General features: G+C 34.4%; 1 protein-coding gene across 1 annotated transcript in view; it reads right to left on the bottom strand.

Moving 5' to 3' along the window:
- Nucleotides 1-249: 249 nt before the first annotated feature.
- Ankrd31 (ankyrin repeat domain 31) overlaps nt 250-13,994 on the bottom strand; it is a 176,679-nt gene continuing 162,934 nt past the window's right edge. The window contains exon 25 of the mRNA XM_048800131.1: nt 250-1,647. Within this exon, the coding sequence (XP_048656088.1) occupies nt 1,502-1,647 (146 nt within the window). The 3' untranslated portion in view covers nt 250-1,501. The remainder of the gene's footprint in view (nt 1,648-13,994) is intronic.

Genomic DNA, 13,994 nt, shown 5'->3' with positions numbered 1-13,994 from the left:
CAAATATACCACCTAATCTGGATTATGTAAGTATCCAAAAAATATGGTATTCTAAAGAAGTTATCATGAAACAATAAATTTCTGTCGGTTCTTAAACATTACAATATGTAGGGTTATTCTATGTCAAACATTTTTATTAGACTCTTGAAGGAAGAAAAATTTAATATATTTGTACTTTTTTTTTTTAAAGAGAGAGGATAGAGAGAGAGAGAATTTTTTTTTAATATTTATTTTTTAGTTTTTGGCGGACACAACATCTTTGTATGTGGTGCTGAGGATCGAACCCGGGCTGCATGCATGCCAGGCGAGGGTGCTACTGCTTGAGCCACATCCCCAGCCCCTCTTTGTACTTTTATTAACAGAAAAACCTTTCCAGATGATTTCAGATATTGAATTTTTTATCGGAATAGAATGAATATATACATGGTACCAATTTCAAAGGCTGTCAAAAGGTACATGTAGTTAAAAAGAAGTATTCCTTTCTTCTCAATTCCCCAACCCTGTAATTTCTTTTTGCTTTTTTTTTTTTTTTTTTTGGTGGTGCTGGGGATTGAACCCAGGGCCTTGTGCATGCAAAGCAAGCACTCTACTAACTGAGCTATATCCCCAACCCCATCAACCCTATAATTTCTTTCCTTGGAATGAACTGTTAATGAGTTTCTTATAAATTCTAAAAGTATTTCTGAAGATTCTATACAACATTCTATCTTATTCCCCAAAAGAAATCTAGAAATTTTTATTTCAATTTTGACTTCTTGATCTAGTGACAGAGAAGAGATAGAATAAGGCCACCAAGTCAAAAGGTTTATTTGGGATCTTGGGATAATGAAGGATAAGTAAAGACTGATTTGGTCATCAAAGATTAAGAGCTTTGAGAAAACTGATAAAGCTCTTGAGTACATCTTTTTTTCTTTTTAACCTTCATGGCAATGTAGCAAAAGACAAAGGTGAAGTATATCCTATATAGATAACTGGCCCCCAAATTTTGACTCATTCTTTGTTCTAAGACTTAGCACAGTTAACAATTCTAGACCTACACTTTTATGAAATGTAAACTTCATTTACAATTTTACATTTTGATTTTGAGATAAATTCAATTTAAATGGGGAAGATATTGGAATTTGATGTTCTTGTTTTTAGTGAGTCACTTTACCTGGGTCTTTTTGGAGCCATTATCTATGAATCACAGTTACATGCATTCTCACTTTCCTTAAAGACCATCTGTTGTTTATGCAAAGGTAGAAGTACCTATAGAAAGGTTAGTTTTCAATTTGTTAGTAAAAGGGAAGCCAGATAGCCAATACAGAAATGCCAAAATGGCAAAAAAAGTATTAAACTTACCATTACAGGTGAAAAGTTATAGTTTTATTATAACAGTAAATATACATCTTAAGTAGCAACTAGTAAAGTGCAACTAGTAGGCCTACCACACAAGATAAAAGAAAAAGCTTTGTTGATAATATGAACAAATACCTAAAAAATTGTTGAAAACAACAAAGCTTTAGAATGTTAGTTCCTCACATTCCACATAGAATTTCCAATGCTGATCCATTATATGGCGTGGGAGAAATTCTTGATCGTTGATTAAAAGTATTTCATTGATTTGTAGATGATGTGGGATGTTTTGCACTGACTCTCTGGAAGTGTCTGTTTAAACATGCATCAAAAAATTGAGAAATTAAAAACTGCCTTTCACAATGTAAGGTTTAAATTTATTATAAATCCTAGAATCTAGTAAAATCTATGTGAGAGGACACATAACAGGTTCTTTGACCAGGGCATTCTTCACTCATTCCATTTTTTGTACCTGAGGCAAAACTATAAACCAGTACTGGCTGACCTTGGGAGAGAGGCCTGTTTGCAGTCCAAAATAAGAGCATTTGGCAAAGGATGAGGGAAGCTTCTTAAGGTAACTGAACAAGCCCTTCTGCCTCAATGCCTCAATTTCCAATAAACTAGAAACAAGACAGTTGTGATGATTAAATGAGATTTTGCATGTGTAATGCTTAGCAAATTCCCTGGCATATAGCAAATATTCAATAAATATTAGCTGCTATTATTATCATTATTATTTATTACTGAAAAGAATATTAGGCTGGAAGATAGATGATCTGTCCTACCTCTACCACAAACTTGGTGTGTGGTCTCAAGAAAGTTACATGGTTTCTCTGAACTTTCATTTCTGAGAGATGAAGAAGACTGATGATTAAAGAGGGTTCTTCTGGCTCTGCCAGTTTAAGGGGTCAGTGATCATAAAACTGGTTTCTTTCTGCTCCCCAATATTAACCTCCAACAGACAGTTTTAGTTAGACATACCCTTATAGTCTCAGAGCTTTGTTCATAATCCTAGGTGATATGTTTTACACTAACTAGATAGCTTCAGGTCAGTGACTTTTTTATGCCTAGCACTCATTTATGCTTCTCTGTATGATCATCCTTTTCCCCACTTGGTCCATGTGAAGTTGAAGTTCACCAACAACTGGTGAAGTTGTTCCCCACATGATTTATTTAGCTCTGAGCCAATCAGTAAGTAGGCTTTGATTCAAGAAAGAGAATATAACCCATTCAAAGGAAAGTGAAGATGCAATACGATTGCTACTGGGTCTTTTAGGAAAGAGCCCCATACATATTTTTCTTTGCTAGACTTGAACCTGGTAGAATATAGAGCTGGGATGATGAGGAGAGGCTATTAGGATGGAGCTGAAATGAGAAATGGAGCTAAGAAATGGAAAGCAGAGAAACTGGGTGCTTAGTCATGCTGTTCAAATCCTGGATAAAGCTTGAAGACCTGTTCCTGACTTTTCATGTAATGCATCAATAAAATTCCTTTTTTGGAAGTTTAAGCCAATCTGGATAAGATTTTAAGCTGTCACTTATAATACAAAGGATTTTGACTTTTTAACCCATGGTCTATATATAAACATAATAATTCCTATATTAATAGCTTTGGTTTTTTAGACTTTCTGAGACAAGGTATCCCACAAAAGTTGGGGGTAGGGAATATTTTTCTCTGAGGAAAAACCACAGAAATAAGGCTTTCAATAATTAAACATATTTCATCAAAGCTGGTTTGGTTTCATCAATTAAACACTATCATTTACACTAGTCCCTTCTCCCACAAGACACTGTCCCCCACTTCAGATATGATTTGAGAAAGTTAATGCATCTACTATAGTTTATTTATAATTCACAATTTATTCTTAATTTTTCAATATTCAGGAATGTGCAAATACCCCTATAGGACTGCTATTCAGAAGTAGAATTACTAAGTTGAAGGATTTGAACACATCTTATTATTTTTATTTTCTTTTAGTTGTAGATGGACACAATACCTTTATTTTATTTATTTATTTTATGTTGTGCTGAGGATCAAACCCAGTGCCTAACACATGCTAGGCAAGTGCTCTACCACTGAGCCACTACCACAACCCAGATTTATACACATTTTAAATTTTAAAAATTTCTGCAAGAGGAGCCTTCAAATGCATCCTTTTAAACTCTCACCAATAATATATACAAATACAGGTTAGATAACCTGTTCTTTCTTCCATATACTTGCCAACACCGAATATTATCAATGTTTTTAAGCTTTCCCACTCTGGTAGTAAAAAAAAAAAGTCTCTATTATTTTATCATGAATATCTTTCATAGATTTAATGTCCTTTAAAATTTCTAGGACTGGGAAAGTGCCTATTAATTCTGTCTGCATGTATTTTCTATGATATTAATCAGAGCATGGTATTAATTAGGTCAGGAATTTAATCACTGTATAGATCAAAATTCTGCTCCAAAACTGTATTCCTTAGTTCACTGGGCACCTTCACTGGAATGTAATATTTAGTTAAATCTGGTGTTCCAAAAGACAGAAAGCTAAAAGTTCATGTCTTGGTAACAACACACCCACAGCATTAGTTCTGAAATATCTACATATTTAATATTTAACTCAGCCATTGCTTCAGAGAATCACTGCTTACATTTCTTATTCTGTGAAGACTAAAATGAAAAAAAAAATGTGTTTGTTTTGAGACAGGGTCTCATTGCCAGGCTAATCTTGGACTGCTGGGCTCAAATAATCCTTCCCCTCAGTCTCCTGAGTGTAGCTGGAACTACAGGTGGTATCACCACATCTGGCTTAAAATAAGTTTTAAATAGCTCATTTTTATTACTTTTCAATGCATCAAATATTTTAGTAATGCATATATACATTAATTATTATTTAGCAACAATGAATGACTGCTGGAAACAGATGCAATACTTCTGATTATTGATTTCCATAATGTTATATGAAACTGTTAGGAAAACAAACAAGTTCATAATTTGGTAACAAGTATGTAATTCACATACAGTTTAAATGACATTTTATAAAAACTATTCTATTGTTAATAATTCTATTAAAAGCACAAAAAAAACAACTGGGGGTGAGCCAAGATCTATTAATACTCTGGTACTGGGAATTCCTCTACTTGCTGCCAGAGGGGAAGAGCAGGAAGGTCCTCAGCTGACAAGGTACATACTTTTCTGAAGGCACAAAACCCTACCACCTTAGACCTGGGCTCTCTTTGAGTCTTCACAGCCAGCCCAAGTACATTCACATCATCCTGCTGTTAATCCAGTTTTCAGAGAAGGTTCACTGTTTGAATCTCCACTATAAAGTTTCTTGCAACATGTCAAATTACTCAACACAATTTACTATGCTTAAATAGATATTTTCCTTATTTATAGCTGTCTAAAAAAAGATTTCTGGCAGAGACTATGAGTTGCCTCCACTCCATCCCACCTCCTACAGCAACAGAATTGGGCAATACATTAAGTGGAAAAACTATTTTTCAGCCCTTCTTAAAGCTAAGTGTGGCATTTGACTAAATTCTGGCCAATGAATTCTAAACCAAAATGTGTAGATTTCAGGGACAGCTGTCTTTTTAAGGGAAAAGACATCTATCAAAGTTCCTCACCCCAGCCCTTTTTTTGCCACCTTGCTTTCCATCTTCCTAATGTCTAGAATACAGATGTGATAGATGGAGATTCATTACTACTTTGGGTCATGGATAGACCTGAAAATGTAAATCAGTGCTGAGGAAGATGGAGCAGAAAGACAGTATGACTTTCCAGTGGTGTTCTGTCTACTTGGGATCACTAACATCCAGTCTTCTCCATGAAAGAATAAAACTTTGTGTGTTTAAACTATGGTATTTGAGGTTTTTTGTTGCATGTAGACAAACTTAATCCTATCTATAAAGAACTTCTATACTCTAAGAATTAGATAGAACATTTTTGCAAAGAACTAGACAACTGGGTCTGAGAACCAGGCATATGAAAAAAATACAAAGCCCATCCCAGTATCTAAGTTTTGATATCCCTTTTACTATAATATGCATATTTTAAAATATTTTTTTCAGTTGTAGATCGACACACCATCTTTATTTTATTTATTTATTTTTATGGTGTGCTGAGGATGGAACCCAGTGCCTCACACTTGCTAGGCAAGTACTCTACCACTGAGCCACAACCCCAGCCCTATAATATGCATATTTTAAGAAATTCCAATACATGAGATCAAATAAGTAGATGACTGAAAATATGAATACCATGGAAAAATATATGATTTAAGGTAACAGATCAGCAAGGTACAAGTATTGACATTTAAATATAACCATTTTATAGCTATCATAATCCCTGTAGTTTCATTGATATTGCTTTAGGAAATTTTATATACATCATCTCATTTGATCCTCTTGTCTGTTATTGCAGTCACATGTGGAATTAGGAAAAGCTATGGAAAACCAGAGGAAGGGTGGGCTTGTATGCACCAAAAAAACCCAGCATCTCTTTTCAAAGGGCAGGCCTCCCTCAAATGTCACAGGCCTAAATAAAGGCACTTTTAAGAAGGGTCAAGAACACTGCAAATAAGGTGAGTTTCATTTTATTTGGAATAAATCATCACTATGTTGTTCACATAGAGAAGATGTCTAGCCAAATACAGAATGGTATGCAGTAACTCTGGAAAAAGCAAAGTGCCCATCTTCCCAAGTAATACATTGAAAACAGAATATACCAACATTGGGATGCTTGAGATGATACAACAAAATTGTCTGGAAAACAACACTTTCAGATGGACATTTGAAACTTAGTGACTTCTGGGAGTAGAATTTTCTCTAACAAAGCAACGCAGTAATACTAAAACTGTCCCCCCCCCATTTCTCTAACCATTCCCATTACTCATCTTTGTCAAATTAGAATACATGAGAAAGCATTCTATAAAATTGTAAAGTGTTAGTCAATATTGCTTTGTATTGTAAACTAGCTCAGACACCACAAGTTTAAGGGCTCAGTCTCACAAGACTGTCCTCATTTCTGATACCAGCTGTAAGCATCAGGTCCTGGGTCACCTATACTTCTGTCTGACTTAACTAGAAATTTGAGGGTTTTTCACAACATACCCCTCCCAAGGGGAATTTTCCAGAATGACTCACACAACTCAGGAAAGTACTTCACTTAGTATTACCAGTTTTTTTGTTTGTTTGTTTTGTTTTTGTTTTTTAAATAATTACACTCAGGAATAGCCAAATAAAAGAGATGCATAAGGCAAGGAACTTCCATGTTTTCTCTGGGCCTGGAACTCTCCCAGAACCTCAATGAGTTCCCCAATTCAGAAGCTCTCTAAATCCTGTCATTTATTGGTTTTTATGGAGGTTTCATTATGCAGGAATAATTGATTAAATTGCTGGCCACTAATGATTAACTCATTTTTTAGCCCCCTTCTCCTGTCTCGGGAGGGTATAGGATGGGGTAGAATCTTAAAACTCCTAATCAAGGCTGTCTGGTGTCTTTCTGGTGACCAGCCTCTATTCTAAGGCTATCTAGGGTCCAGCAAAAGTCTTCTTATAAGAAAAAAAGATGCTATCACTTTTTATCACTTGGGAAATTCCAGGGACTTTAGGAGCTTTATGCCCATAACCAAGAATGATTTTTCTATGCTACCACAATTTTGAATCAGAAATATAACTCCAATCAAAAGCAAAATGATTAACAATTATTTCAGTAGATGGTAAAAATATATCTGTGTAGTTACATTGGGATAAAGCTTAATGCCTTTCTTTTTTTTTTTTTTAAACAGAGGGATCCTAAAGAGTAAAAATGATGATGCAATATTACATGATTTGATGCTTAAAACTAAATTAAGAATTTGATATAGATTTACATTGATAATATCAAAAGTTATCTATGAAAATTGTACTATAATCAAGAAATAGACTGAAAGTATCGTTACTTATAAATGATTTAAGCTCTCATTATGTGGGGGAAAATCTGAAATCTAATGGGAGGAGTTTTCAGCTGAATTTGGTTTGGAGTACTTGATTTTATATGTAAAGTGTTCAGCTTTTTGTGCATTTGTTTAAGCAGAAAGAACCTCAGAATGCTCCTAAATGGCCTAATGTATGTAAGGAACCTAGCAGAGGGCCAGGAACATAACCCGTACTCAATAAATACAGTTTTCTTCTCTTGCCTCCCCTATGAATAGATGTATTCTCTACTTTGTGAATTAGGTCAAAGGAGTGTCAATCATGATAACAGAGTAAAAAACATTATGTTTCACATAATGAAAAAGAACAGGAGTTGTAAATACGAGCTGAAATAAACATCCTCTGCACTGTTATCAGGCACTCATCTTCCATAGGCTTCAAGTTCTTAACCACATAAAAAGAAGCACCTGTCTATGTTTATGCTCTATTACATTTACTTTTACAGAGATAGGAAGCACAATAACAACCCTGAAATGAAGAAAACTGTCTTTAAAGTCATTTATCTCAACATTATCAGTAGTTTAAAGATTATTTTATTAAAACCTGGAAAAGTATGTTACTAGTTTTCCTGGAAAAGCATATTTAAAACAAACATATGATGTTGGCTCTCCATTAAATACATAGTCAGTATGTATTAAGTGATGGTTTGGGAAAAGACTTCAGGTGATTTAAAAAAAAAATACATTTAGCATACTGTGTTTTGAGTATCTTAGTATTATAGTGATGGGGTACATAAATACACGATATTGGCTTCCAAGTAAATAGTGAAATGTAATCTATCTTCTTTTGGGGGCAGGTACTGGGGATTGAACTCAGGGGCACTCGACCACTGAACCACATCCCCAGCCCTATTCTGTATTTTATTTAGAGACAGGGTCTCACTGGCTTAGTGCCTCAATTTTGCTGAGGCTGGCTTTGAACTCTCAATTTTCTTACTTCAGCATCCCCTTTACAGGCGTGCATCACTGTACCCAGTGAAATGCGATCTATCTTAACAGAATATCTTAAGATATTTTAAAGATATCTTAACAGGATATCTTAAAAATATGTCATAAATATGTCATAAAAATGTCAATATGTCCCCTACATAATGATCCCAAATATGTAGAAGTTTGGGAATATTCATTTTTTGCTCTTCTAGTTCATACTAAAATATGATTGAATATCTTCTCAATAATGCAGAAGAAGAATTATAGTCAAGTAGGCATGAAGTGGAAAGGTCTGGGAGGACATTATGAATTTCCAGAGAAAAGGCATCATAGACTCACTACATTCAAATTTTAAAAGGATTTTTGAGATAATAGATGCTTCAGGGATTTCATCAACAAAATTTAGTTTTAAAAGATTTGTGTTTTTATATCAGAAACAGCATACCCTCAATGGGCCAACATACGACATCTTAACACTGAAGCCCTTCAATACTTGACTTGAGTTACCAATTCAATTATTTTTGGTGAAGACTTCAGAATAAAGCTCTTCCATTATCTACGACTCACTGAAGAAAATCTTAAAATGGCCAGATTAAGAATTTTTGTCACACTGACTTCATGACTCAGGATTTTCTTGATTACCACGAATCCGAGGTTACATGTAAATAAATTGGATATTAAGGCTGCTGATATTTGTTCTATAAAATATTGATAGATATCATCTGAACAAATAAATTTAGGAAATACTGATTAACAAAGCTGAAGATAACTTTATGATCTCTCATAAAGAAGGGCAGGGAGAAAGTATGAGAGGGAGTATTGAGAGTTCTCTAAATTTCTGTCTGAGAAAATGTTCAGGGCTATCACTCCTACATATCTCACAATTAGAAACAGCAAATTTTGATAAAGGAGACAATATTAATTGACCCAAATCCCATTTTCTATTTGTTGAATTTTTCACTACAGATTATGTTATAAACCTTTGAGGTCAAGGCATCCATACCTAATAAGACAATCAAAGTAAAACCAGTTTTAAAACAACAAGTCCTTTGGGTCACTTTCATGTTTTAACTCACTCATGTGTTTATTTAATGAATATTATTCAATAAACACTTATTGGGAAGCTATGCTATGCCAGGCATTGGGGTATACAGTAAGAAGCAGGAGCTCATAAAAAATAAAAATGTCAGAACTTAAAGAACTTCTTAAATTATCAGGAAATTAAAGCAAGGAAGCAAGCAATTATTTATAATACAGAATGATATGCATAAGACTTGACTATCAGGACTTAAAAACAGCATACTACAGGGACACAGCCACATCAATGTTTATAGCAGCACAATTCACAATAGCTAAACTGTGGAACCAACCTAGGTGCCTTTAATAAATGAATGGATAAAAAAAATGTGGCATTTATAAACAATGGAATATTACTCAGCAATAAAAGAGAATAAAACCATGGTATTTGCAGGTAGATGGATGGAGTTAGAGAAGATAATGCTAAGTGAAGTTAGCCAACCCAAAAAACCAAATGCTGAATGTTTTCTTTGATATAAGGAGGCTGATTCATAGAGGGACAGGAGAGGGAGCATGGGAGGAATAGATGAACTCTAGATGGGGCAGAGGGACTGGAGGGGAAGGGAGGGGGCATGGGGTTATTAATGATGGTGGAATATGATGATCATATTATTAACCAAAGTACAGGTATGAAGACAAGAATTGGTGTGAATATACTGTGTATACAACCAGAGTATGAAAAATTGTGCTCTAAATGTGTAATAAGAATTGTAATGCATTCCACAGTCATATATAAATTAAAAAATGCTAAAAAGATTTGACTATTTGCAAAATATCTTAGAATCTATATACTTCTTATAAAAGTAAATGAAATTGAAAGTTTCTCTCTTTCTCCATTATCCAAATTTTATTTTCTTAAATACCAATTTGGTTGGTTTCTATACTGGGCCATCTAAACAAGGTACTTATAAAAGTGTAAGTGTTACAAATAGTTACACCAATTAGAGACTGTTCTGGTCAAACCAGGATGCATGGTAATCCTAGCTAAGCAAAAAGTAAATAGTTCTTTCTAATTTTCCTTTTCCCAAAAAAACACTTGTTATGAAGACTGTGATCATCAAAAGCATAAGAGAACAGATTATGCTTATAATCTCAGGTGTGCTGATGAAAGCTATGCAATTATTTATTTATTTTAGATTTTATGGTCTTCACAGTTTCAGACCCTTAACCATCACATTTTGACATGCAGAAAGAGAAAAATTGTCTCCTGAATGCTTTGCTTATAATACGGTTAAAAGAATTTAAAAATTTTCTAACTTGTTAGGTCTTTGGATTTTGGTTAAGTACCTTAAAATAGGTATGAAAGAATCCTAATCAAGGAGGTCCAAATAGTAGCCTACAGCTGTTCACCAACTGGGACCTGCCTGTAGAGTACTAGGACAAGACTAAAGTCTGGTACCTCCAGAATTCTCAAATTAGCCTTAATGTTTCCAAAATATCTAATGGAAAGAAAAATCAGGATTTCTAAAAAGAAATTAATAGTAAGAAACTTTATATTATAAGCAATAGAAACAGCTGTTCAGAATCCAATTTCTGATTTCATGGTCATGTAATAGGGGAACTGTGTACCATCTAAGGAAGGAGATTCCTGGTCAGAGGTTGGGAATGCCTAGACTAGAAAATCTGATGCACAGAGGACCATCATGATATAAGGAAGAGCCTACAGTCCTGCTTTGACTCTTCAGGTAAGAAAGTAGCAGGAGAGGGGTGGGGTTGTGGCTCAGTGGTAGAGCACTTGCCTAGCATATGTGAGGCACTGGGTTCATTTTTCAGCTTTGCATATAAATAAAGGTCCATTAACAACTAAAAAAAAAATTTAAAAAAAAAAAAAAAGAAAGAAAGTAGCAGGAGAAAGAGTTTGCTTGACTTTCCTCCAAGAGTATGTGCCCACATGTGTTGGGGTAGGCCCAAAATGGCTGTAGTTAGGATACCTTGCTGAGGCTTCTGAAAGGCTATTGTTATATTTTTAGTGTGTAACTAAGGACACGAATCAGTTACGTTATGGTCAGTGTGTAGTCAAGGTCAGAAACTACCTGATTCAGTGTATTTATTCAAGATTATAAATATTTTGCTTCTGAGCACATGCCCACTTACGCAACCTGTTGGCACTGCGCCTTCTTTGGCCTGCATATAAAAGGGCCTATGGAAAAGACTTGTGATGTGCTAAATAGAACTGACTAGGGCAAAATGGAACCAGCTTGAGGCTAAAGCTAAAGCTGGAGGCTGTTGCCACCTATGAATAAGGCATGTCTACTATCCTAACTGTGTTGTGCATCTTCTACCTGCTGGGAAAGCATAGAATAGATTCAGGATCTGTTTCCTGGATCTGAGCCCCTACAGAAGAGCTAAGTGTGTGTATGAGTGTGAGCATCTGTGCATGTGCACTAGGGAAAAAGAGAGTGAAGACAGATCTGAGAGCAAGAGAGAGCTTGCATGCTTTAGTAATTCCACCCTTAGGAATCTAAGTAAAAGGTTGAATATCAAGGTTTGTCAAATTATCATCTGCATAAAAATCAAATATTACTAGTCATCCAAAGTCTATAGTCAGACTGGCTATGTAAGAGTCACTTTTAAAAATTCAGGATACTGGAACTTACCACAAGAATTGATTTAATAGATCTGTAGTTAAAAGTTAGGGATCAAAGACCATGAATTACTACAGGAACTATTTCCAGTTTCTTAAAAAATTTAACTTAATTAATTTATTGTTACCTGGTCTCCCAGATTAAGTTTCCCATTACTGATGAAAAGTACTTTTGAGGCCGTCTTCAGAAAACTGGGAAGAATGCACCCTATCATGTAGCCAGTGTTTGAGAAAGGATAATACTGAGAGATTAGTGTGGGATAAGTATAAAGTTAGAAGAGAAAAGTAGTTTGAATTATGGAGCTTTGTAGTAAGAAAAGGAATAATTCCTGAGAACTTCTGGTTAAGGACTTGGTGATAGAAATCCTGTTTGGTTCTTTATCCTGCTTATCAGAGTATTGTCATTTTCTATTTTGCACTACCTCTCTGCTTATATTGTCTTCAACTGGGACACCAAGATAAAAAGAGAGGGTACTGTGGTAGAGACGAATAATATAATACTGCTGTTTTTCAGAAATGTGTTCTGCCCTTTCATAGATCATTTCAAAATGTGCTGCTCACTGGTGAAGACTACATCTTTAGTTTTCTCATGAGGAAGTTTACTCCATTTAATAAGGAGTATTAGTTTGGTATACAATTTTTTTTTTGTACTAAGGATTAAACCTAGGATTCATGCATGCTAGGTAAGTGCTTCACCCTTGAGCTACATCCCCAACCAGGAGTATTAGTTTAATAAGCAAAGATTTATTTTAGTACCTATTTATAGAAAATATTTTAATAACCAAATCATGTCACTTTGGGCATGATTTTAATGATACTTTTTTTAAGTGTAAAAAGTTTTAATATAAAGATTCACACTGTGATGAATTATAAAAATTATAAAATATCCTTGATGCATTCAGCTTTTGCATTTTTCGATTCCAACTTATCTTGCCATCTTTCCCCTTGTATTTCTATTACTTTTCTCTTACCTTTTCCTATCTATGTTACATGACTGATTCCTATATGATACTTTTTAAAAATTAACCAAAGAAAGTACAGAATAGATTCAGAAAAAAGAATTATAAAGGATTTTGTCATTTTTTAAATTCTCCTAAAATCAACAGTAGTTAGGAATAAAATGGATGTGTTAGTACGGATGTACAAAAATAAGAACCCTTGAAATTACAATTGGGGATGTAAAATGGTTACACTGCTTTGGAAAGGAGTGGCTGTTCTTCAAAAAATTAAATATATGCCAACAACATGGTCCTATATTTGGAAGACCCAAAAACTCTATGAGAAACCTTCTAGAACTCATAAACAAATTTAGCAAAGTAGCAGGATATAAAATTAACAGCCATCAGTCAATTGCGTTCCTTTATACCAAAGAAGAATCAGCTGAAAGAGAAATTAGGAAAATTATCCCATTCACAACAGCCTTAAAAAATAAACAAAACAAAACAAAAAAGCCCATCCAAACACAATCAAAAACTTAAGAAGAGTGGTGAAAAGACCTCTACAATGAAAACAACAGAACACTAAAGAAGGAAATTGAAGAACTTAAAAGATGGAAAGATCTCCCATGTTCTTGGATAGACAAGAATTAATATTGTCAAAATGCCATAATATCAAAAACGCTATACAGATTTATTGTGATTCCTATTAAAATCCCATTGACATTCTTTATAGAAATAGAAAAAGCAGTCATGAAAAATTCATTTGGAAAAATAAGAGGCCCAGAATAGCCAAAGCAATCCTTAATAAGAAAGTGAACCAGGAGATCTCACAATACTAGACCTTAAATTATACTACAGAGCTATATAACAAAAACAGCATGATATTGGCACCAAAACAGACATGAAGACCAATAGAACAGAATAGAAGACACAGAGACAAACCCATATATACAGTTATCTCCTACTAGACAAAGGTGCCATAAACATAACATTGGAGAAAAGACAGCCTCTTCAACAAACAGTTTTGGAAAAACTGGAAATCCACATGTAGCAAAATGAAATTGAACCCCTATCTCTCACCCTGCATGAAACTCAACTCAAAGTGGATCAAGGACCTAGGCCTTAGACCAGAGACTCCGCACTTACTAAAAAAAAAAAAAAAAAT

The sequence above is a fragment of the Marmota marmota genome, unplaced genomic scaffold, assembly GCF_001458135.2.
Source record: "Marmota marmota marmota unplaced genomic scaffold, marMar, whole genome shotgun sequence".
In the NCBI taxonomy this organism is placed as follows: domain Eukaryota; kingdom Metazoa; phylum Chordata; class Mammalia; order Rodentia; family Sciuridae; genus Marmota; species Marmota marmota.
Note: the sequence above shows the minus strand (reverse complement) of the source record. Positions and strands in the feature narration are given on the sequence as shown.